Below are 23,900 nucleotides of genomic sequence, written 5' to 3'. Positions count from 1 at the left end.
ACATGCCGCAGAGCAACTAAGCCTGTGCGCCACAACTACTGAGCCTGCGCTCTAGAGCCCGTGAGCCACAACTACTGAGCCCGTGTGCTATAACTACTGAAGCCCGCATGCCTAGAGCCAGTGCTCTGCAACAAGAGAAGCCACTGCAATGAGAGGCCCACACGCTACAATGAAGAGTAGCCCCTGCACACAGCAACAAAGACCCCACGCAGCCACAAAAAAAAAAAAAATGTGGTATTTATATACAATGGAATATTACTTAGCCATTAAAAAGAATAGGGGCTTCCCTGGTGGTGCAGTGGTTAAGAATCCACCTGCCAATGCAGGGGACATGGGTTCGAGCCCTGGTCCGGGAAGATCCCACATGCTGCGGAGCAACTAGGCCCGTGAGCCACAACTACTGAGCCTGCGCTGCAGAGCCCACAAGCTACAACTACTGAAGCCCATGCACCTAGAGCCCGTGCTCTGCAACAAGACACTGCGATGAGAAGCCCTTGCACCGCAATGAATATAAGCCCCCACTCGCCACCACTAGAGAAAGCCCGCACGCAGCAACGAAGACCCAATGCAGCCAAAAATTTAAAAAATTTTAAAAATTAAAAATGAAATAATGCCATTTGCAGCAACATGGATGGACCTAGAGATTATCATACTAAAAGAAGTAAGTCAGAAAGAGAAAGACAAATACCATATGATATCGCTTATATGTGGAATCTAAAATACAACACAGTTGAACATATCTGAGAAACAAAAACAGACTCACAGACATAGGGAACAGACTTGTGGTAGCCAAGGGGGAGGGGGTTGGGGGAGGGAAGGATTGGGAGTTTGGGATTAGGATATACAAACTATTATACATAGGATGGATAAACAACACGGTCCTACTGTATAGCATAGGGAGCTATTCAGTATCCTGTGATAAGCCATAATGGAAAAGAATATGAAAAAGAATATATATATGTATAACTGAGTCACTTTGCTGTACAACAGAACTTAAACACAACATTGTAAATCAACTATACTTCAAAAAAAAATTTTTTTAAAGAAAGAAAAAAAAGAATTGTTAGCTAAGAGATTGGCCCCCATGTGATTCCTAAACAGATGGAGAGGTCAGCTGGAGTCAGAGTGGGCTGAGGAACATTCTGGGTTGAGTGTTTTCAGCTTTGAATTATATATGAAAATCATCTTAACTATCATATTTGGTCTTACCCTTTGTACTTACTAAAACCTTTAATGACTATTATTCCTTTGTTTTAATTTTAAGTAATATATTTATAATCTGAAGTTACACCCTGGAACAGCTTTGTTAAGAATATATTTAAAGATCAAGCAAATTAAAATAAATCCCCTTCACTAAAGATAGTAAAAGGAGGAAAGTTAACCAAAATCTGTGTATCTATATGAGGCCAGAGTGTTAAAGACAAATAAGACTTATGAATGTTTTAAAATTTCCTATTAGTTGAAGCTGGATTTGTTGTTCTTATGGTGTTCCTGTTGGATAAATTCTGGAAGGAATGAAGGAAGAACACCAGTCAGCTAGTACATGATTCTTTTGCTCGTATTCCAAATTGAGATTTACAATTACACAGGACAGTTACATTAGAAATGTAGGCAGCATGTTTATTTTGTTTTTAATTAGGTACAATAACTTACAATAAATGAAAAAGGAATTCTGAAACAAAATAGCTACTTTCCCATATTATGTTTTGCTCTTCTCATGGTATAAGTCTGTTACACTTACACAATACACGGGAGGGTAGAGAGTGATTTTTATAGCAGCTGTTGTGTCCCTCTCGTTGCAGAGGAATAAAAAGAGCCTGTAGTTACTTATATTCATGAGTGGTAACTACATTCTTTTTCATTATTAGCTGAAGCTAGAGTGAAAATAAAAATCACAGAAGGCCTACTTTTGGCTTGAAATCGTTTACTTCATTAATGTAAGGAAGATGTGACACAACTTCTCACTACCACTTCTTTCTCCCCTTTTATTTTATCCTAAGCTAATAAAAAATTAAGCAAGTCTGTAACTAAAAGACAAAATATAGGAGCAATATGGGGGTATACGTTACTGAAATTTTATATATAATGATTTTTTTTTCCCCTTCCATCCTAGCTTTTCTCATGCATTTTAAAGGTTTCAGAAAAATAAATAAATCCACTATACTTTAAAAAAGAGAGAATAATACAACAAGATATTTGGGGGTCAGTAAATATTATATTTATGTTAATTATTTTTCTTTCTCAACTTTTATTTGGAAAAAATTTCAAACCTACAGAAAAGTTGCAGAGAGATTACAATATTACAGTCTTACACCCTTTACCTAGATTCATCAATTATTAATACTTTGCCACATTTGCTTTATTTCTCTCTCTTTACACACACGTGTATATATGTATACAGGCATACTATTATTTATTATTTTCTGCTTTATTTGATAGTGTCACACATCCTAATCCTTCAGCTCTAAATGCTTCAGCCATGTTTTTCCTAAGAACAAAAATATTCTCCTGCTCTTGTTCAAAATACAGAATCTGATTTTACTTTTTCATGAATCCTGTCTATTACCTGTGTTTTATCAGCATTCAAGAACAAAGGAAGTAGTGAGGGGAATTATTAATAGCAGCCACCCACTTCCTAAGTTATTCACCACTATGCATCTTTCAGAAACCAAGTGTGAAAATGAAAGATAGAGGTTGATTTTCAAACCTAAATAAATATAAAGTAATTGATGGACAAGGCCCCTGTAGCATTAAAAGTAAGCCCAATTTCGTAAGATATCACATACAGTTGAATCATTTCCACAAATACCTATTAGTATTTATTTTCATATATTCATAGACTTTCAGAGTTGGAAGGGCCTTACAATGTATGTTGTATAACTCATTCATTTTACAGATGAGAAGAACTGAAGTTCAAGGTCACACACCAGAGATGAGATTAGAATCTGGCTTTTCAAACTCTTAATGCAGTATTCTTTCTTTTATGTCATGTTGCCTCCCCATGAGCCCTTGTTGCTTGTGTTGGGGTCTTGATAAATGCGAAAGGTAAAATGTCTGAGACTACGACACCTAACTAACTAATGTATCCCTAATGTAATAACTAATGTAATCTCATCTGGATGAACTACAGCCATGCTTCTCAGACTTTAATGTGCATGTGAATTTCCTAGTCATGTTGTTGAAATGCAAATTATGAATCAGTAAGTCTGAGATAGGGCCTGAGAACCTGCATTTCTAACATGTTCATCCGATGCTGATGCTGCAGATCCGTGAACTACGTGTTGAGTAGCAGTTATCTAGAACCAGCACAGAAATCTCATAGCCTCCGGACACCAGCAAAGTAGAAAAAACTACAAAATACTTAGGTTATGTAAAGTATAGAGAATAATATAACTAATACCTATTTACTCATCATCAAGCCAAAATAAAATACTTTTAAAAGTTCTTGTTTTCCTCAAATATCGTGTATTAACGCATATATACGGAATCTAGAAAAAAGGTACAGATGAACTGGTTTGCAAGGCAGAAACAGAGACACAGATGTAGAGAACAAACATATGGACACCAAGGGGGGAAAGCGGGGCGGGGGGCGGGTGGGATGATTTGGGAGATTGAGATTGACATATATACACTAATATGTATAAAATAGATAACTAATAAGAACCTGCAAAAGAAAATTTTTTTTTAGAGTTCTTGTTTTCCTAACTTTTATGTCACTTTAGAGAAGGGAGTTTTATCCCAATATATTAATTTATAGATGCAACTACCTATTTCCCCAATATTGTTATATACTGAGATTCCACAGACTTTAATGATACTAAGGAAGGAAATATTAATTCAGGTGATGAAAAGAACCATAGTCAAACTGAACTGTCAGTCAAAAAGCACAACCAATGAAGTTCCATTTTTACTCTCAATAAAAAGATCTTTTAAACCAGCTACCTTTATTCAGTTAACAAATACTGAGAGTTCACACTCCCATGTAGTTTACATTCTGATTTCATTCCTTTATATCTAAGTCTGTATGCTGTTTTGAATTGTCTAAATGATTATTGAAAGGTACAAATGCTAGGTTTTAAGGATTTTGCATTTGGGTTTTTTGTTGTTGTTTAAAAAGAATAACTAGCAGTATACTTAGTGGCCATCTCAATACAACATGGAATACATTTGTAACTGGAGCAACTAAAAATAAAAGACATTTCATATATATGAAGAAATTTGTTCTCTGAATATCTCCCAAAATGCTTATAGAAGTAATAATTACTTCATTGTTACTCAGAGTAGTTTTAGCAGTAAAATAACAAGGCAAAGTCATAAAACATGTCAAGGATAGTGAGGTATAAGGAGGAAGACAACTCAGATAAATATTAATTAAGCTTCTACTTTCTCCTAGTGTAGTGGGGTGGGGTACCAATATAAAAAGAAACGAAGGCAGTCTTCAAGGTGATCATTGCTCTGAAGGGGAGGCAGGCATCCAAACAGATAATTAGAATACAGTGTGACAAATGAAAACAGGTATGGACAAAATCTAGGAGCAGTGCAGGAAAGTTGCAGAGGAAATGGAGTTAGAGAATGTAATATATTTTTTAAATGATTAAAGAAACTACGAGAATTCAGAATTTCTATAAAAGAGGATGGATACATAACATGATAATATAGAGTCTAGGTGAAAGGTGTAAAAAGAGTTTTGACTGTAAAATTCAACTTTGCTGTTTGTTTGAAGTTTCATAATAAAATGTTGGATAAAATAATAGTTATAAAAAAACAGATAGTATGATATAGAGGGGCCACAATTTTTACTTTTCTTGTGAGTGAGTGTAGGTTCTTAATAAATAGAAGGAAAGGAACAAAATAGAAGAGAACTTACCAGTTCACAGTGGGGAAGGCAGGTTGTCACTTAAGTAAAGCAGAAATGCCTTGCACTGGTATCATGAACGTGTCTGTCCTGAGACCCAAGAGAGTAAAAGTGCATCCATTAAGGAAAATGTAGCAACCATCAGGGTGTGAGGACATTCCAAACGTAGGTGTAGAATTGCCTCAGATACTAGGGGTTTCGACTACACAATGAAATTTTAATAGATATTGGACTCTAGTTCTTATGCAGTATAAACGATAGGTTGTAATTTTGGGGTAATATCAAAATCTTAAATAGAAACATTGTTTATCAATGAATTTATACCAAATTAACTTAATAAGTAGTGATATACTAGAAATATTGGTAATATTTTCAATCTTAGAGCCTAGATATTGATTTCAAAACCTAATTTAAGAGAATTTGCTTTAATGAGCATTTCTTGATACTATTAAATGGATAGATATTTGTATTTACTTGGATTTTAAAATGACCTTTATGTCAATTCATATTATGTTAAATGATATGATATACAGCTAGTTATGGTTAAGGTTTGAATGCTCTGATTATTTTAGTCTGTTGTTCGATCAGCAGTGAAGATTGTGTGGCTAAGGTCTTGCTTTGTATGCTTTTATATACATGTATGCTATTATATACATATGTCTTTATATACGTTCGATCCTCAAAGCACTGTGAGTTGTTGAACAAGTATTACTTTTTAAATACCTTATTGATAATTTGGGAGCTAGATTTCATTTCCTAATTAGAAAACTGATATTGAAAGATACAACGAAAAGTCCTTCATATTGCCTTGTTTTGTAGATGTGAAATTCTCTTGAAAATCAAAGGTATATAAACTCAGTCATGACTTCCATTATGAAGTAACAATATATTCTAATGGGGAAATGTTGCCAATGTTATAATAAAATGTAGGAACCATTTAAAATAATATAATCAAGGAGAAAATAATTTTCCAATATTAAACTGTATTATATAATTTAACTCACAAAATATACCACTTTCACTTAAACTGTATCAGAAACTTTGTTTCCTTGGTGAGTTATTGAAAGAAGAATAAAATATGCCCTGTAGTTAGTCTAAACCTTTAAGTGTTTTTTACAGTACTTTCTGAAGAGATTCTCGTTTAAACCTTCAGGTTTCTAGCTTTAACATCACAAGGTGTTTATATTGTATAATATCTCTTTGTTTAGAGATGGTTGTGGCTTTTGAAATGTGTTAAACTTACTAAATTCTTTTTAATAAGAGGCCCTTAAAGAGATTGATTTGTTTTGAGTTCTGGGGGGTTTTTTTTGGCTGCGCCACGCAGCATGCAGGATCTTAGTTCCCAGACCAGGGATCGAACTTGTGCCCCCTGCAGTGGAAACCACTGGACCTCCAGGGAAGTCCTTGTTTTGAGTTTATATTTCTGAATATCTTAAATTTTGGTAGGATGTTGGTCATTCACATGTTGTCACATTTATACTGTCACTTATCCTTAAATGAAATCAGCCTTGTGAAATAGTTTTGTTGTCATTGCTGTCTTTAATTTAACAGCTGGGGAAACTGAGACTTTGGGGTTGAAATTCAAGATTTCAGCTGGCCCCAACTCTTCTAACTGCAGATCTCCTATATCTTGTGGGTTTGAAGTCATGGTGCTTATTTTAGTATATTGGTAGAGTTGAAGTAGTGAAAAATTATTACTGATGTAATGCTTCAACAGTTTTATTACGTCAAGGGTACGGATAAAACTGATGCCAAATTGTAGAAGCTGTTATAGGTGTGTCCTGCTTTAGAACACCTGAAATAGTTTTACACTGTTAATCCTAGTATGCTTGTAAGCACTGGATTCTAAAGGTAAGTTTGGCAAAGTTGTTGAAACCTGGGTACCCTGGTCTTAAAGAAGAGAAACTTTTGGAACATGTATTGAAAGGATCCATTCTCATAAGCATTCCTTGTTATACTACGGGAAATGTAACAGGAATATCATTTGACATCTAAACTCATGATATAGTAAGGCTATTTATAACAAGGTTTTAGCCATGGACAAGTGTATATAATTATTCCATCTAAAGCTTTTTTGACATAATTAATATATTTTTTTATACAGTTTAACATAGGTAACAGATATTTGTTTCCTAATGAAATTAGGTCCCAAAATTTTCGTAAATAAAGGGAACTGTGTTAATATGGAAATACCTTTTTCCTCTTTCTTTTTTTCTCTATTTTTTTCTATTTCCCCGCCTCTGGTTTAATGTACAACTGGCTGTGAATATTTGCAGGGTATTGACAGGTTATTTAGACTTGACAGTCTTCCCAAGTTGCTGGCAGGAATACATTGCTGAGTTTGCTCTTCTGAACAGTGAATGGTGCATGTAGGGGAAATTGCATAATTTATGATAGAACTAAAGGATTTTAAAGTTAGTTTTGACTTGAATTTAATAATTTTCTCTGGGGTCATGGAATGTCTTTTTATAATAATAAAGTTTGATTTTTAAAATTATCTTGAATCTTATGACTTAGGAAAATAAAGTTACAGTGCTTTGTACTCAGACTCTTAACTTGATAATGCTAGCATTTTTCTTCTCCTGGGGTTAAGATTTAAGGGTAATGGTTATAATACCAGGGCAGTTGTTAATACTTTCCTTTACTTTCACTCAAAGCCCTGTTTTTCCTAGAGGTTCTCAAGTTACTTATCAAAGATGTGGACTATCTCATACCAAAAGTATAAACTTGTATTTTCTTTTCAAGGGACCGAGTAGGCACCAAATCACCTTGTTCAGTTGGCATTGATTGCCTAGAGGTTTACTCTTTCTCTGATGATTTCTGCTCATTCTGAATATTTACTTTCTTAACCTTAATCTTGTTCTCTGCCTATGAAATTTAAATATGTGAATAATACATGCCATTTGCCTGAATGTTTTTCTTTTTTTACTTCTTGACATATTTTTAAAACGTTCAGCATCAGTCAAGTATTTATATTAAACTCTTCCTATTTTCTTGTGATTTATTAAGAACGTACAATTTAAACAACAAAATATATTTCAGTCTAGGAGAGTCATGGAATACAATTTAGAATGCCAGTGCCTCTTTGGTCTTGAACACTTATATTCCTTTCCTTATATTTTTTTGTCTTTGTTTTGCTTTTGTTTGTTGTTGTTATTGTTGCCATATTTCAAAGAAAAAAGGCAAGAGCAAAATCATTTTTGTTCCCATTGGCCTTATTAGACTATAGGCTATTAGAAGGGTTAAAGAAAGAAAAGGACCTATATGTGTGTTTGTGGACACTTACTAAGTAATATTTTGTAATTGCCAATGTCATTGTAGAAGTGACTGGGAAGACTTTGGGAAAGTGGGAAAGTGAATTATCTCAAAACAACAGAGGGGTTCTACAGCAAAGATCAGCAAACATTTTCTTAAAGGGCCATATGGTAAATATTTCGGGCTTTGTGGGCCATATGGTCTCTGTTGCAGCTACTCAACTCTCCTGCAACTACACAACTACTCAATTCTGCTGTTGTAGTGTCAAAGTAGATGAATGAGCTCTAGATAGTAAGTAAATAAATGAGTTTGTTTGTGTTCTAATAAAACTTCATTTACTTTTGTAACTGGTGTAACTGGTGGCTGGCCTGCCAACCCATGTTCTATAGCATTCTAACAAATAATATTCATAAACAGCCATGTGTTTATTTAGTTCTCTGCCCCAGAAACACATCTTTTATTAATGTTGAGGATAATCTGTAAAATCATAGAAGACAGAGGATTTCCTGTTTTAAAATGGCCTAGTAGATGTATACTGAAATATTTTCAGGTAAAGCAATATGATGTTTGGAATTTCCTTTAAGATACTCTGTGGAAAAGACCTGGTTCATATAGATGAACCGGATTTGACCAAATGTTGGTAAATATAGAAGCAGATGATGGGTGAATGGAAGAAATTCATTACACTGTTTTCTCTACTTCTATGTAAGTTTGAAAAAGTCCATATTAAAAAGTTACCACTTAAATAAATAATGGCCCAGTAAAGGCAGCAGTTTCTTCCTTCTCTTGGAATCACTTTGAAATAGAAAGGAGAATAAGAAACAGAAATACAAGCTCCATCTTCAGTACAACCAGAGAGCTCTCTGCAATCCCAAAGCACAATACTGAAGAACGGCTGCCAGATCTAGTAAAGGGAGTGTGTGAGAAGACCCCAAGAGAGGATGCGTATGATATGGTTGCAGATCCCCAGCAAAGCTGAGAGAGCTTGGTTCTCCAAAATAAGTGGCTGGCCTCAGACTTCTCCAAAGCAGCAATCAACACTAACACTTTACCCACGAAGTCCTCAAGGAAAGATTAATTTAGGAATCTTGTGCCAATCCAAATAATCATTCAATATAAAGGCAAAGACAAACATTTTTTAACATGCCAAGCTTTAGGGAATTTAGCTCCATGAGTCCTACCTCTATAAGATGAAGTTCAGCCAATCAAGAAATGAAAGGAAAAATGACAGTTAAAGTATTGTTAGTAAGCCCAGAGTCCATCAATCTATAAAATTAAGATTAAAACAAATGTGAAGATTAGGTTTTGCAGAGCAGAGTATGAATGTTTAAAATTTTGACAATGTTGACAGTTTTCTAACGAAAGTTGGAAGGGTGCAGGACAAATGATGTAAAGTGGTAGAAACCCCAGTTTTTTAACAAGCTGTCAAAATATGTCATCTAAAATCAATAAATTCAATAAAAGAAGTGTGTGGGGTTGGGGGGAGGTATATAGGTAGATAGATGATAGATAGATAAACACTAAGAAAAGTTACATAATAAATAAAATAAACTGGATAGTAGAAGGGAGGGAAAAAGACACGTAACTATAAGTTCATCATTGCTCATAATAAGAGAAAATATATATATATACATATATATATCAGGAGTACCAACTGATGGAATTGCCATTTTTAATTGGGTTGGCTAGAGTAGACCTCACTCAGAAAGTGAAATGTGAACAAAGATTTGAAGGAAGTGAGGGAGCTTGATAGTTTTCTGGAGAAATGGTATTCTAAGTAGAGGTAATAGCTATTGCAAAGGTTCTGGAACAAGAGTATAGCTGGTACGTACAAAAACCAGAAAAGAGCCTAGGGGCTAAAGCAGAATGATTGAGAGAGTGGTATGAGGTGAAGTCAGAGAGATAATTGGGTATCAGATAATATTGGGCCTTAAAGGCAGTTCAAAGAACTTAGATCTTACTCTAAAATGACTACTAATCCAAGAAAAAAAAAACTTTCCATATTAATATTAGAAGTACGTGTTTAACTAAAACAAAGCAAACATAGACCATTTAGTAAACTATTTTTAAGAAGAAAGAGCAGCAATAAAAACAAAAAACATAAAAATTTTATAGCATAAAATTTGACGACTGAAAGGACATTAAATATACGTTATATTAATAAATATAAATAGGCTAAACTTTTCTATTAAAAGAATGCCAGATTAGATCACAAAGAAAGCTATAGAATCATTCCTAAAACAAAGAAACTCAGGAAAAGTAACAAAATTAAAGGACAGGTAGAGCATTAACAGGCATTTGCAAACTAAAAGGAAAAAATTCAGGGGTCATGATCCTAGTATTGGACAAGACTTAGTACAAAAAGAATTACATTAGATTAAAGGGGACATATAAGATCTGAATAAAGAAAACCTTTAAATGCTTCTCAGGAACACAAAGACTAAAATAGAAAGGCTTACAAGGTTCCTGATTAAGAATGACTCAAAAATCACATAGATGTCAGTTTCCTTATGTTAATCCATTGAGTTAATAAGATCTCAACTTCAAAACAAACAAACAAACAAAAAAAACTAACATTTATTGAATACTTATTCTATGCCAGGCACTGTTCTAAGTGCTTTATGTGTATTCATCATTTAGTCCTTACAGCAACTTTATGTGGCAGGTGCTAGTATTACGTTTTGTCCATTTTTCAGTGAAGAAACTTGAGGCACAAAGAGGCTAATGAACTTGCAAAGGTTGCAGTTAGAGTAAGTTACAGAATCAGAATATGAACTCAGGAGTGATTATAGATTCTATGCTCTTAATCACAATGCTGTGTTATTTTTGAAGCTGATTGTGTGTGTGTGTGTGTCTGTGTGTAACTAGAAATACTGACTCTGAAGTTCATATGGAGGTACAAATAAGCAAAAATAGCGAGGAAAATTCTTAAAGGAAAGTAATAAGGGAAACTATCCCACCCTACCAGATGTAAAAATATAAAGCTAGGATATTTAAAACAGTGTGGCTACTATGACATGAGCATATAGATCATTGGACAGAAAAAGATCCAAATTCATATAGGTGTTTGGAAAATTATAAAGGTAGCATTTCAAATAAGAGGGGAAAATGAATTATTAAATATAAGGGATAGCTGTGTTATCATTAGAGGTTAGTTGGATTGCTGCTTCTTAACTGACTAAAATTAATTCCTAATAAATCAAAGATTTAAACTTGAAAAATCAAACTAGAAGCCATGGAAGAGTTTTATAGTATTCTCGAAGTAGGGAAAGCCGCTGATATATGACACAGGACCGTTAAACCACACAGAAAAGATTGAAAAGTTTGACTCTTAAAACTTGAAAATTGTGTGCATACAAAAACACCATTAGCAAAGTAAAAATAAAAACAGGGAAATTTTTGTAACATATTTTGTTGACCAAGGGATAATTTTCTTAATATTTAAAGAACTTCTACAAAATAATATTCAAAGACCAAGATCCAAACTTAAAAAATGGCAAAAGATGTAAATACTCAGTGCATAGAAAAGCAAATACAACTAACTCTTAGATTAAAACATGTATAGATTATCACTCTTAGTACAAAAAATGCAAATTACAATTATGGTGAAATACTGGTTTATCTTGAAATAAACCAAAATGTTCATCACTATCATCTTAGGATGATAGGAGTTTGAGAGACTTTTCTTTTATCTGTATTTTTAAATTTTTCTCAAAGAATACATACTATTTAAGTAATTAAAAAGCTATTATTTATTATATACATACACATATGCATATAACATTTGTTGTTGTGTCCTGACAATGGATGTGTCTTTTTGTATTTTCTAGGTGCACCAGAGGCTCTCTTCTTGGCCTAGTGGAGTTGTTTATTGCAGTACTGTTGTGCCCTCTGATGGTGAGTTTCGGCAAATCCATTTTTATGTCCAATGCTTTTTTTTCTTCAACTCTGTTTCCCATTCTCAAACTGACATATAGATTTATAAACCCTACTCTTTCACTTGAGGTGGGCTTGGAGTCAGAGGGAGAAGGTGTTGGGAGGGACTAAAGAAGAGAAATAAAATTTGAATGAGGATATAGTAAATTTAGAAGAGAGATCAGGAAGAAAAACTAATAGACTTAAGTTTTCATAGATCATGGAATAATACTGTCAACTCTTTCCATTTATGTTTTAAAACTGGGAACATAGTTAATGTGAAGATTGCAGAAGGACCACCTTTGCAGTTTCCTAACCATTGAGTCTTCATACTATGGATAATGATCAAACACTCCAGCTCCTTCAGGGTATCAGAGCCTAGACAGAAGCAATTCAAAGTCTGAAACCTCCTGTCCTTTCTTGTCTTTTTCTTCCCTTACGCTCAGGGCTGTGATACTCTTCTCTGTTGTGAGAAAAAATTGAAAAAAGATGCTTGGGGACCACAGTCCTTTGGAAAAGTCCATGATGATGCAAATTGGCAAGAGGATCTAAGCTTTGATTTTATTTACAGTAGTGGAGGAGATAAGTTTACAACTCTTCTTGTCATTTCTTTTACCCGGCATTACACATTTACAGTTCAGACTATTTGCTTAGAGTTGACTGTTAAATATATTTTCTCTTTGTAAAGTTTAGTGTGATAGAACTCTAACTTCAACCTTATAAACATTAATTCATAGGCGTAGCAACCATTGAAAGAGCATCCTGCAAATGTACAAGGAAACCTGAAGTTGAAGAAACCTCAGATGAACCATTTGAAACTCCTAGGATCCCCTGTATTTAATCAGTATAGATATTTGCAGTGTTATCAGAACCCGTCCCAAAGCTGTTTAGTTATCGGAATACACAGACAGTGTGCTCATATTCCCTAAACTTGGAGGAAGTATCCATTTTTGGTTACTCATTTGTAGTGTGGAAAGGTTAAAAGGAAAAATAGGCCAGAATCAAAATAATGAAAAATGGTAGCTGGCTTTCTTTTTCCTATCTCTTAGAGACATAGAGAGTTGATAAAGTGATATTAGTATATAAATTAAAAAGCAGTAGGTGGGTATCACTCTTGCCCTTAGAACTGTCTTGGCCCATTAAACAGCCAAATGGGGGCTGTCCACATCTATACCAGCACCACTCCAAGGTCTTATTACTGTCCTCCATTGCCACTGCAGGATTACATCATTGGATAGTTTCAATAAAGGGAGAATTTCTCCAATATAAAAATATTGTTCATAGTGCTGAATCCTCTCAGCTTTTGCTGAACTAGCAGCAATTCATTTAAAAATTTCTTGTTTTTATAATGTTGTCGAAAACTTAAATATTCAGGGTCAGTATTTATATATATTCATTAAGTTATATATATTCAGTGGCAACTAAGTCACACTACAACAGGACACTTGTGCCAGTAGTTGTTACGATATTCAGTGGCAAATAATTTGAACTAATGAATTCATACTGAAATTTTTATTATGAATTTTACCATGTAATACAGTTACTATTATCCTAATAACAATCTGTATGGAAGTCTTTCAGTAATGTAACAATGTACAGTTGTACTGGGGTATCTGGCTGAATGTTACCCCAGGACAAAAATGCTAGTATGTTGCCTCTATGTTGTGTGAGGGGTTGAAGACAATATTTTTACAGAGGTAAAAGGATACATACTTCAAAAAGAAAAAAAGAGAAAGAGATGCTCCCAAAATTCCTACCAATACTATTGCCCTTCTTAAGAAAATCAACTCGTATTAATTATCAAGAAACAGAAGCAGAAAATGATTTGATTTAATGCAACTCAGTGTCCTTACTACTCCCAAATCATATACCTTTCTTATGTTGTACTTCTAAATTAATCTTACCTTAGGCTGGTATAGCATATATGAAAACTCTGCTTAATACACAGCTACTTCAACAGAATTTAGCCACCATTAGTAAACATCTCTACCATCATTCATTGCTTCTTGTTATGACTACTGGGTCATATTCTATAGCAAGTGAGGGCTTGACCCTTTTTTTTTAAAAATACAAAATCTAAAATACCACATTATATAATTGTGATATTTATATACCTAGTATATAATATATATACCTAATATATACTGCCTCTCGATAATTGCTTGTTAGTTTTGTTGTTTGACAAAATCTTCTAGTTATGACTATGATAGCCGATGTAAAATATATAGGTTATCTTAAAAGTTTAACCTCCCTACCAAAGCAATCTAAAAGGTTCTTAATTTTTCTTGTGTCATAAATACTTTTGAGGATCTGGTGAAAGCTCTAGATTCTCTCTCTAGAAAAAAAATGTTATATACACATAGGAAATGTTATATATAATTTCTTAATGATACAGGCTCTCAAACCAGCTCATGGAATCCCTAGTCTCGTGAACCTCAACTGAACTGCTCAAAAGAACTGAACCTCAGAAGAACTGCTTTGGCTACACTGCACACAGGTGCACATGCACATCCCTGTACCCATGCCCGTGTTCCCTTTCATGAGAGGCATTATGCTTAGAGGTTAAGTGTCAAGCTTTGGAATCAAGGTTTGCATCCCAATTCCACCACTCGACCACCTTGTAACCTTAGGCAAAGCAATGAACTTCTTAAAACCTCCTTCCTCATGTGTGAAACGGAGATAGTAATAATTACCACCTCCAAGAGAAAAATGTACTTACCGTACAGAAATAGTACTTACCCATCAGAAACTCTTATTCTTTTCTTTTTTTAATATATATATATTTATTTATTTATTTGGTCTTAGTTGCACCGGGTCTTAGTTGTGGTAGGCGGGCTCCTTAGTTGCAACTTGCCAGCTCCTTTAGTTGCAACACATGTGCTTCTTAGTTGCGGCCGGCGGCCTTCTCAGTTGCGGCTCACGGGCACCTTAGTTGTGGCTCACCGGCTCCTTAGTTGCAGTACGTGGGCTCCTTAGTTGAGGCCGGTGGGCTCCTTAGTTGCAGCTCACTGGCTCTTTTAGTTGCGGCACGTGTGTTCCTTAGTTGCGGCTTGCGGGCTCCTTAGTTGTGGCATGCAAACTCTTAGTTGCGATATGCATGTGGGATCTAGTTCCCTGACCAGGGATCAAACCCAGGCCCCCTGCATTGGGAGCTCGGAGTCTTAACTGCTGCTCTACCAGGGAAGTTCCCAGAAACTCTTATTCTATAAAAAGTGCTGTGGTAGTGTTAAAGACCCTTAATCAAAAAAATGTGGTTTGGGGCTTCTTGTTTTAATTTTTCTGTGCCCCATATCCTCAATTGTAAAATGACTAACTGAAATTTTTATGATTGTATGGCTTATAGCCTATTTAAAGTCTTTCAAATCTTTCAGGGGTTCCCCTTCATGGTAATGAAAATTAAGGATTAATGATGAAAGTAATTCTGTTAGAGACAGGTTGACTGTATAATTTATCATTCAACCCAGGACACTTTTGAGAGTAAAAGGAGGACACCCAGAGTTGTCCTGACAATTTTAAATATGGTAAACCAGGACACGTCTTCACTGTAGGTAAGCTAGAGTAAGAGCAAGAAAAACAGTCTCTCTGGCTGCCTTCATTTCTCTATCCAGAAATGTAATGTTACTCAATTAGCCTTGTATTGGGAATTGCAGTAGAAAGCTGTGTCTTTTTTGTAGTTAACAAAAAATGTAGGATTTCCTTACAAAAATTGTTTGAGGACAAATAATGTTAGCATTGAACAGTTATTGAAATTCCTGTTTAATAATAAACAATCATCTGTTTAACTAACCCAAATATAGATAATATATATAAATTCTTAACCTAAGTAAAGTCTGTGGATGGTTTGGGGAACTGGATATATGCCCCAGTTTTTTCTTTGGTTTTTGTCCCATTCCTTTTTTTAAAAACTTTATTGATGTATATTTTATATATCATAAAATTCACCTATCATCATGCAAGCATAGTAACAATCCAGCTTTAGACTATTTCCTTCACCCCTAAAAGTTCTCTTGTTCCCGTTTTGCAACCAATCCCTGCTTCTACCCTAAACCTGAGGCAAACACTAGTCTGCTTTTTCTCTCTGTAGTTAAACCTTTTCTAAAAATGTCATATAAATGGACTCATTCAATATGTAGTCTTTTGCATCTAGCTTCTTTTACATATCCTGTATGGATATATGTTTTCATATCTCTTGGGTAGATACTTAGGAGTAGAATGACTGGGTCATATGGTAAGTATGTGCGTAATATTTTTTAATTGAAGTGCAGTTGATTTATAATGTTTCAGGTGTACAACAAAGTGATTCAGTTTACATACATATATATATTCTTTTTCAGATTTTTTTCCCATTATATGTTATTACAAGATATTTAATATAATTCCCTGTGCTATACAATAGGTCCTTGTTTTTTAACTATTTTATATACAGTAGTGTGTATCTCTTAATACCAAATTCCCAATTTATCCTTACCCCCTTTTCCTTTGGGTGACCATAAGTTTGTTCTCTATGTCTGTGAGTCTATTTCTGTTTTTTTTTTTTTTTTTAAACATCTTTATTGAAGTATAATTGCCTTACAATAGTGTGTTAGCTTCTGCTTTATAACAAAGTGAATCAGTTATACATATACAATATGTTCCCATTTCTCTTCCCTCTTGCATCTCCCTCCCTCCCACCCTCCCCATCCCACCCCTCTAGGTGGTCACAAAGCACCGAGCTGATCTCCCTGTGCTACGCGGCTGCTTCCCACTAGCTATCTATTTTACATTTGGTAGTGTATATATGTCCATGACACTCTCTTACCCTGTCACATCTCACCCCACCCCCTCCCCATATCCTCAAGTCCATTCTCTAGTAGGTCTGTGTCTTTATTCCCGTCTTGCCACTAGGTTCTTCATGGCCTTTTTTTTTTTTCCTTAGATTCCGTATATATGTGTTAGCATACTGTATTTGTTTTTCTCTTTCTGACTTACTTCACTCTGTATGACAGACTCTAACTCCATCCACCTCATTACAAATACCTCCATTTCATTTCTTTTTATGGCTGAGTAATATTCCATTGTATATATGTGCCACATCTTCTTTATCCATTCATCTGTCGATGGACATTTAGGTTGCTTCCAGGTCCTGGCTATTGTAAATAGAGCTGCAATGAACATTGTGGTACATGACACTTTTTGACCTATGGTTTTCTCAGGGTATATGCCCAGTAGTGGGATTGCTGGGTCGTATGGTAGTTCTATTTGTAGTTTTTTAAGGAACCTCCATACTGTTCTCCATAGTGGCTGTATCAATTTACATTCCCACCAACAGTGCAAGAGTGTTCCCTTTCCTCCACATCCTCTCCAGCATTTATTGTTTCTAGATTTTTTGATGATGGCCATTCTGACCGGTGTGAGATGATATCTCATTGTAGTTTTGATTTGCATTTCTCTAATGATTAATGATGTTGAGCATTCTTTCATGTGTCTGTAGGCCATCTGTATATCTTCTTTGGAGAAATGTCTATTTAGGTCTTCTGCCCATTTTTGGATTGGGTTGTTCGTTTTTTTGTTATTGAGCTGCATGAGCTGCTTGTAAATCTTGGAGATTAATCCTTTGTCAGTTGCTTCATTTGCAAATATTTTCTCCCATTCTAAGGGTTGTCTTTTGGTCTTGTTTATGGTTTCCTTTGCTGTGCAAAAGCTTTTAAGTTTCATTAGGTCCCATTTGTTTATTTGTGTTCTTATTTCCATTTCTCTGGGAGCTGGGTCAAAAAGAATCTTGCTGTGATGTATGTCATAGAGTGTTCTGCCTATGTTTTCCTCTAAGAGTTTGATAGTGTCTGGCCTTACACTTAGGTCTTTAATCCATTTGGAGTTTATTTTTGTGCATGGTGTCAGGGAGTGTTCTAATTTCATACTTTTACATGTACCTGTCCAATTTTCCCAGCACCACTTATTGAAGAGGCTGTCTTTTCTCCACTGTATATGCTTGCCTCCTTTATCAAAGATAAGGTGACCATATGTGTGTGGGTTTATCTCTGGGCTTTCTATCCTGTTCCATTGGTCTATATTTCTGTTTTTGTGCCAGTACCAAACTGTCTTGATTACTGAAGCTTTGTAGTATAGTCTGAAGTCAGGGAGCCTGATTCCCCCAGCTCCATTTTTCGTTCTCAAGATTGCTTTGGCTATTCGGGGTCTTTTGTGTTTCCATACAAATTGTGAAATTTTTTGTTCTAGTTCTGTGAAAAATGCCAGTGGTAGTTTGATAGGAATTGCATTGAATCTGTAGATTGCTTTGGGTAGTAGAGTCATTTTCACAATGTTGATTCTTCCAATCCAGGAACATGGTATATCTCTCCATCTATTTGTATCATCTTTAATTTCTTTCATCAGTGTCTTATAATTTTCTGCATACAGGTCTTTTGTCTCCTTAGGTAGGTTTATTCCTAGATATCTTATTCTTTTTGTTGCAATGGTAAACGGGAGTGTTTTCTTAATTTCACTTTCAGATTTTTCGTCATTAGTGTATAGAAATGCAAGCGATTTCTGTGCATTAATTTTGTATCCTGCTACTTTACCAAATTCATTGATTAGCTCTAGGAGTTTTCTGGTAGCCTCTTTAGGATTCTCTATGTATAGTATCATGTCATCTGCAAATAGTGACAGCTTTACTTCTTCTTTTCCGATTTGGATTCCTTTTATTTCTTTGTCTTCTCTGATTGCTGTGGCTAGGACTTCCAAAACTATGTTGAATAATAGTGGTGAGAGTGGGCAACCTTGTCTTGTTCCTGATCTTAGTGGAAATGGTTTCAGTTTTTCACCATTGAGGACAATGTTGGCTGTGGGTTTGTCATATATGGTCTTTATTATGTTGAGGAAAGTTCCCTCTATGCCTACTTTCTGCAGGGCTTTTATCATAAATGGGTGTTGAATTTTGTCGAAAGCTTTCTCTGCATCTATTGAGATGATCATATGGTTTTTCTCCTTCAATTTGTTAATATGGTGTATCACATTGATTGATTTGCGTATATTGAAGAATCCTTGCATTCCTGGGATAAACCCCACTTGATCATGGTGTATGATCCTTTTAATGTGCTGTTGGATTCTGTTTGCGAGTATTTTGTTGAGGATTTTTGCATCTATGTTCATCAGTGATATTGGCCTGTAGTTTTCTTTCTTTGTGACATCTTTGTCTGGTTTTGGTATCAGGGTGATGGTGGCCTCGTAGAATGAGTTTGGGAGTGTTCCTCCCTCTGCAATATTTTGGAAGAGTTTGAGAAGGATAGGTGTTAGCTCTTCTCTAAATGTTTGATAGAATTCACCTGTGAAGCCATCTGGTCCTGGGCTTTTGTTTGTTGGAAGGTTTTTAATCACAGTTTCAATTTCAGTGCTTGTGATTGGTCTGTTCATATTTTCTAGTTCTTCCTGGTTCAGTCTCGGCAGTTTGTGCATTTCTAAGAATCTGTCCATTTCTTCCAGGTTGTCCATTTTATTGGCATAGAGTTGCTTGTAGTAATCTCTCATGATCTTTTGTATTTCTGCAGTGTCAGTGGTTATTTCTCCTTTTTCATTTCTAATTCTATTGATCTGAGTCTTCTCCCTTTTTCTCTTGATGAGTCTGGCTAATGGTTTATCAATTTTGTTTATCTTCTCAAAGAACCAGCTTTTAGTTTCATTGATTTTTGCTATTGTTTCCTTCATTTCTTTTTCATTTATTTCTGACCTGATCTTTATAATTTCTTTCCTTCTGCTGGCTTTGGGGTTTTTTTGTTCTTCTTTCTCTAATTGCTTTAGGTGCAAGGTTAGGTTGTTTATTCGAGATGTTTCCTGTTTCTTGAGGTAGGCTTGTATTGCTATAAACTTCCCTCTTAGCACTGCTTTTGCTGCGTCCCATAGGTTTTGGGTCGTCGTATCTCCATTGTCATTTATTTCTAGGTATTTTTTGATTTCCCCTTTGATTTCTTCAGTAATCACTTCATTATTAAGTAATGTATTGTGTAGCCTCCATGTGTTTGTATACTTTACAGATCTTTTCCTGTAATTGATATCTAGTCTCATAGCGTTGTGGTCGGAAAAGATACTTGATACGATTTCAATTTTCTTAAATTTACCAAGGTTTGATTTGTGACCCAAGATATGATCTATCCTGGAGAATGTTCCATGAGCACTTGAGAAAAATGTGTATTCTGTTGTTTTTGGGTGGAATGTCCTATAAATATCGATTAAGTCCATCTTGTTTAATGTATCATTTAAAGCTTGTGTTTCCTTATTTATTTTCATTTTGGATGATCTGTCCATTGGTGAAAGTGGGGTGTTAAAGTCCCCTACTATGATTGTGTTGCTGTCGATTTCCCCTTTTATGGCTGTTAGTACTTGCCTTATGTATTGAGGTGCTCCTATGTTGGGTGCATAAATATTTACAATTGTTATACCTTCCTCTTGGATCGATCCCTTGATCATTATATAGTGTCCTTCTTTGTCTCTTGTAATAGTCTTTATTTTAAAGTCTATTTTGTCTGATATGAGAATTGCTACTCCAGCTTTCTTTTGATTTCCATTTGCATGGAATATCTTTTTCCATCCCCTCACTTTCAGTCTGTATGTGTTTCTAGGTCTGAAGTGGGTCTCTTGTAGACAGCATATATATGGGTCTTGTTTTTGTATCCATTCAGCCAGCCTGTGTCTTTTGGTGGGAGCATTTAATCCATTTACATTCAAGGTAATTATCGATATGTATGTTCCTATTCCCATTTTCTTAAATGTTTTGGGTTTGTTATTGTAGGTGTTTTCCTCCTCTTGTGTTTCTTGCCTAGAGAAGTTCCTTTAGCATTTGTTGTAAAGCTGGTTTGGTAGTGCTGAACTCTCTCAGCTTTTGCTTGTCTGTAAAGGTTTTAATTTCTCCATCACATTTGAATGAGATCCTTGCTGGGTAGAGTAATCTTGGTTGTAGGTTCTTCTCCTTCATCACTTTAAGTATATCCTGCCACTCCCTTCTGGCTTGCAGAGTTTCTGCTGAAAGATCAGATGTTAACCTTATGGGGATTCCCTTGTGTGTTATTTGTTTTTTTTCCCTTGCTGCCTTTAATATGTTTTCCTTATATTTAATTTTTGACAGTTTGATTAATATGTGTCTTGGCGTGTTTCTCCTTGGGTTTATCCTGTATGGGACTCTCTGTGCTTCCAGGACTTGATTAACTATTTCCTTTCCCATATTAGGGAAGTTTTCAACTATAATCTCTTCAAATATTTTCTCAGTCCCTTTCTTTTTCTCTTCTTCTTCTGGGACCCCTATAATTCGAATGTTGGTGCGTTTAATGCTGTCCCAGAGGTCTCTGAGACTGTCCTCAGTTCTTTTCATTCTTTTTTCTTTATCCTGCTCTGCAGTAGTTATTTCCACCATTTTATCTTCCAGGTCACTTATCCTTTCTTCTGCCTCAGTTATTCTGCTATTGATCCCATCTAGAGTATTTTTAATTTCATTTATTGTGTTTTTCATCATTGCTTGATTCCTCTTTAGTTCTTCTACGTCCTTGTTAAATGCTTCTTGCATTTTGTCTATTCTATTTCCAAGATTTTGGATCATCCTTACTATCATTATTCTGAATTCTTTTTCAGGTAGACTACCTATTTCCTCTTCATTTGTTAAGTCTAGTGTGTTTTGACCCTGCTCCTTCATCTGCTGTGTGTTTTTCTGTCGTCTCATTTTGCTTATCTTACTGTGTTTGGGGTCTCCTTATCACAGGTTGCAGGTTTGTAGTTCCCGTTGTTTTTGGTATCTGTCCCCAGTGGCTAAGGTTGGTTCAGTGGGTTGTGTAGGCTTCCTGGTGGAGGGAACTAGTGCCTGAGCTCTGGTGGATGAGGCTGGATCTTGTCTTTCTGGTGGGCACGTCCACGTCTGGTGGTGTATTTTGGGGTGTCTGTGGCCTTATTATGATTTTAGGCAGCCTCTCTGCTAATGGATGAGGCTGTGTTCCTGTCTTGCTAGTTGTTTGGCATAGGGTGTTCAGCACTGTAGCTTGCTGGTCATTGAGTGATGCTGGGTCTTGATGTTGAGATGGAGATCTCTGAGAGATTTTTGCCGTTTGGTATTACGTGGAGCTGGGAGGTCTCTTGTGGACCAGTGTCCTGAAGTTGGCTCTCCCACCTCCGAGGTACGGCCCTGATGCCTGGCTGAAGCACCAAGAGCCTTTCGTCCACATGGCTCAGAGTAAAAGGGAGAAAAAATAGAAAGAAAGAAAGAAAGGAAGGAAGGAAGGAAGGAAGGAAGGAAGGAAGGAGGAAGGAAGGAAGGAAGGAAGGAAGGAAGGAAGGAAAGAAAGAAAGAAAGAAAAGAAAGAAAGCTATAATATAGTGAAGTAAAATAAAGCTATTGTAAAGCAAAGCTATACAGACAAAATCTACCCCAGAAGCATATACATATACACTCACAAAAAAAAAAAGGAAAAGGGGAAAAATTAATATATCCTGCTCCCAAAGTCCACCTCCTGAATTTGGGATGATTCGTTGTCTATTCAGGTATTCAACAGATGCAGGCACATCAAGTTGTTTGTGGAGTTTTAATCCGCTTCTTCTGAGGCTGCTGGGACAGATTTCCCCTCCTCTTCTCTGTTCGCACAGCTCCTGGGGATCAGCTTTGGATTTGGACCCGCCTCTGCGTGTAGGTCGCCTGAGGGCGTCTGTTCCCCGCCCAGACAGGACGGGGTTAAAGGAGCAGCTGCTTCGGGGACTCTGGCTCACCCAGGCCGCGGGGAGGGAGGGTACAGAGGAGGCGGGGCGAGCCTGCGGCGTCAGAGGCCGGCGTGACGTTGCAGCAGCCTGAGGCGCGCAGTGCGTTCTCCCGGGGGATGTTGTCCCTGGATCACGGGACGCTGGCAGTGGCGGGCTGCACGGGCTCCCGGGAGGGGCGGTGTGGAGAGTGACCTGTGCTCGCACACAGGCTTCTTGGAGGCGGCAGCAGCAGCCCCAGCGTCTCACGCCCGTCTCTGGGGTCCGCGCTGATAGCCGCGGCTCGCGCCAGTCTCTGGAGTTCGTTTAGGCGGCGCTCTGAATCCCCTCTCCTTGCGCGCCGCGAAACAAAGAGGCAAGAAAAAGTCTCTTGCCTCTTCGGCAGCTGCAGACTTTTTCCCAGTCTCCCTCCCAGCCAGCTGTGGTGCGCTAACCCCTTCAGGCTGTGTTCACGCCGCCAACCCCAGTCCTCTCCCTGTGATCCTACCGAAGCCCGAGCCTCCGCTCCCAGCCCCGCCCGCCCCGGCGGGGGAGCAGACAAGCCTCTCGGGCTGGTGAGCGCTGCTCGGCGCCGAGCCTCCGTGCGGGAGTCTCTCCGTTTTTCCCTCTGCGCCCCTGTTGCTATGGGGTCCGCGCTGTTAGCTGCGGCTCGCGCCCGTCTCTGAAGTTCGTTTAGGCGGCGCTCTGAATCCCCTCTCCTCGCGCACCAGGAAACAGGGAAGAAAAAGTCTCCTGCCTCTTCGGCAGCTGCAGACTTTTTCCCGGACTCCCTCCCGGCTAGTTGTGGTGCACTAACCCCTTCAGGCTGTGTTCACGCAGCCAGCCCCAGTCCTCTCCCTGCGACCGAAGCCCGAGCCTCAGCTCCCAGCCCCGCCCGCCCCGGCGGCTGAGCAGACAAGTCTCTCGGGCTGGTGAGTGCTGGTCAGCGCCGAGCCTCCGTGCGGGAAGTGCGGGAATCTCTCTGCTGTGCCCTCCTCACCACTGTGGCTGCGCTCTCCTCCGTGGCTCTGAAGCTTCCCCCCTCTGCCACCCGCAGTCTCTGCCCGCGAAGGGGCTCCTAGTGCGTGGAAATCTTTCCTCCTTCACAGCTCCCTCCCACTGGTGCAGGTGCCGTCCCTATTCTTTTGTCTCTGTTATTTCTTTTTTCTTTTGCCCTACCCAGGTACGTGGG

The 23,900-nt window shown here is 37.1% G+C and overlaps 1 protein-coding gene across 1 annotated transcript in view; it reads left to right on the top strand.

Annotated features, from left to right (window-relative positions):
* Positions 1-23,900, top strand: part of MCU (mitochondrial calcium uniporter) — a 231,389-nt gene that overhangs the window by 160,854 nt on the left and 46,635 nt on the right. The window contains exon 2 of the mRNA XM_059900385.1: positions 11,941-12,007. Within this exon, the coding sequence (XP_059756368.1) occupies positions 11,941-12,007 (67 nt within the window). The remainder of the gene's footprint in view (positions 1-11,940; positions 12,008-23,900) is intronic.

Source organism: Balaenoptera ricei, chromosome 16 (genome assembly GCF_028023285.1).
Source record: "Balaenoptera ricei isolate mBalRic1 chromosome 16, mBalRic1.hap2, whole genome shotgun sequence".
Taxonomy (NCBI): domain Eukaryota; kingdom Metazoa; phylum Chordata; class Mammalia; order Artiodactyla; family Balaenopteridae; genus Balaenoptera; species Balaenoptera ricei.
Note: the sequence above shows the minus strand (reverse complement) of the source record. Positions and strands in the feature narration are given on the sequence as shown.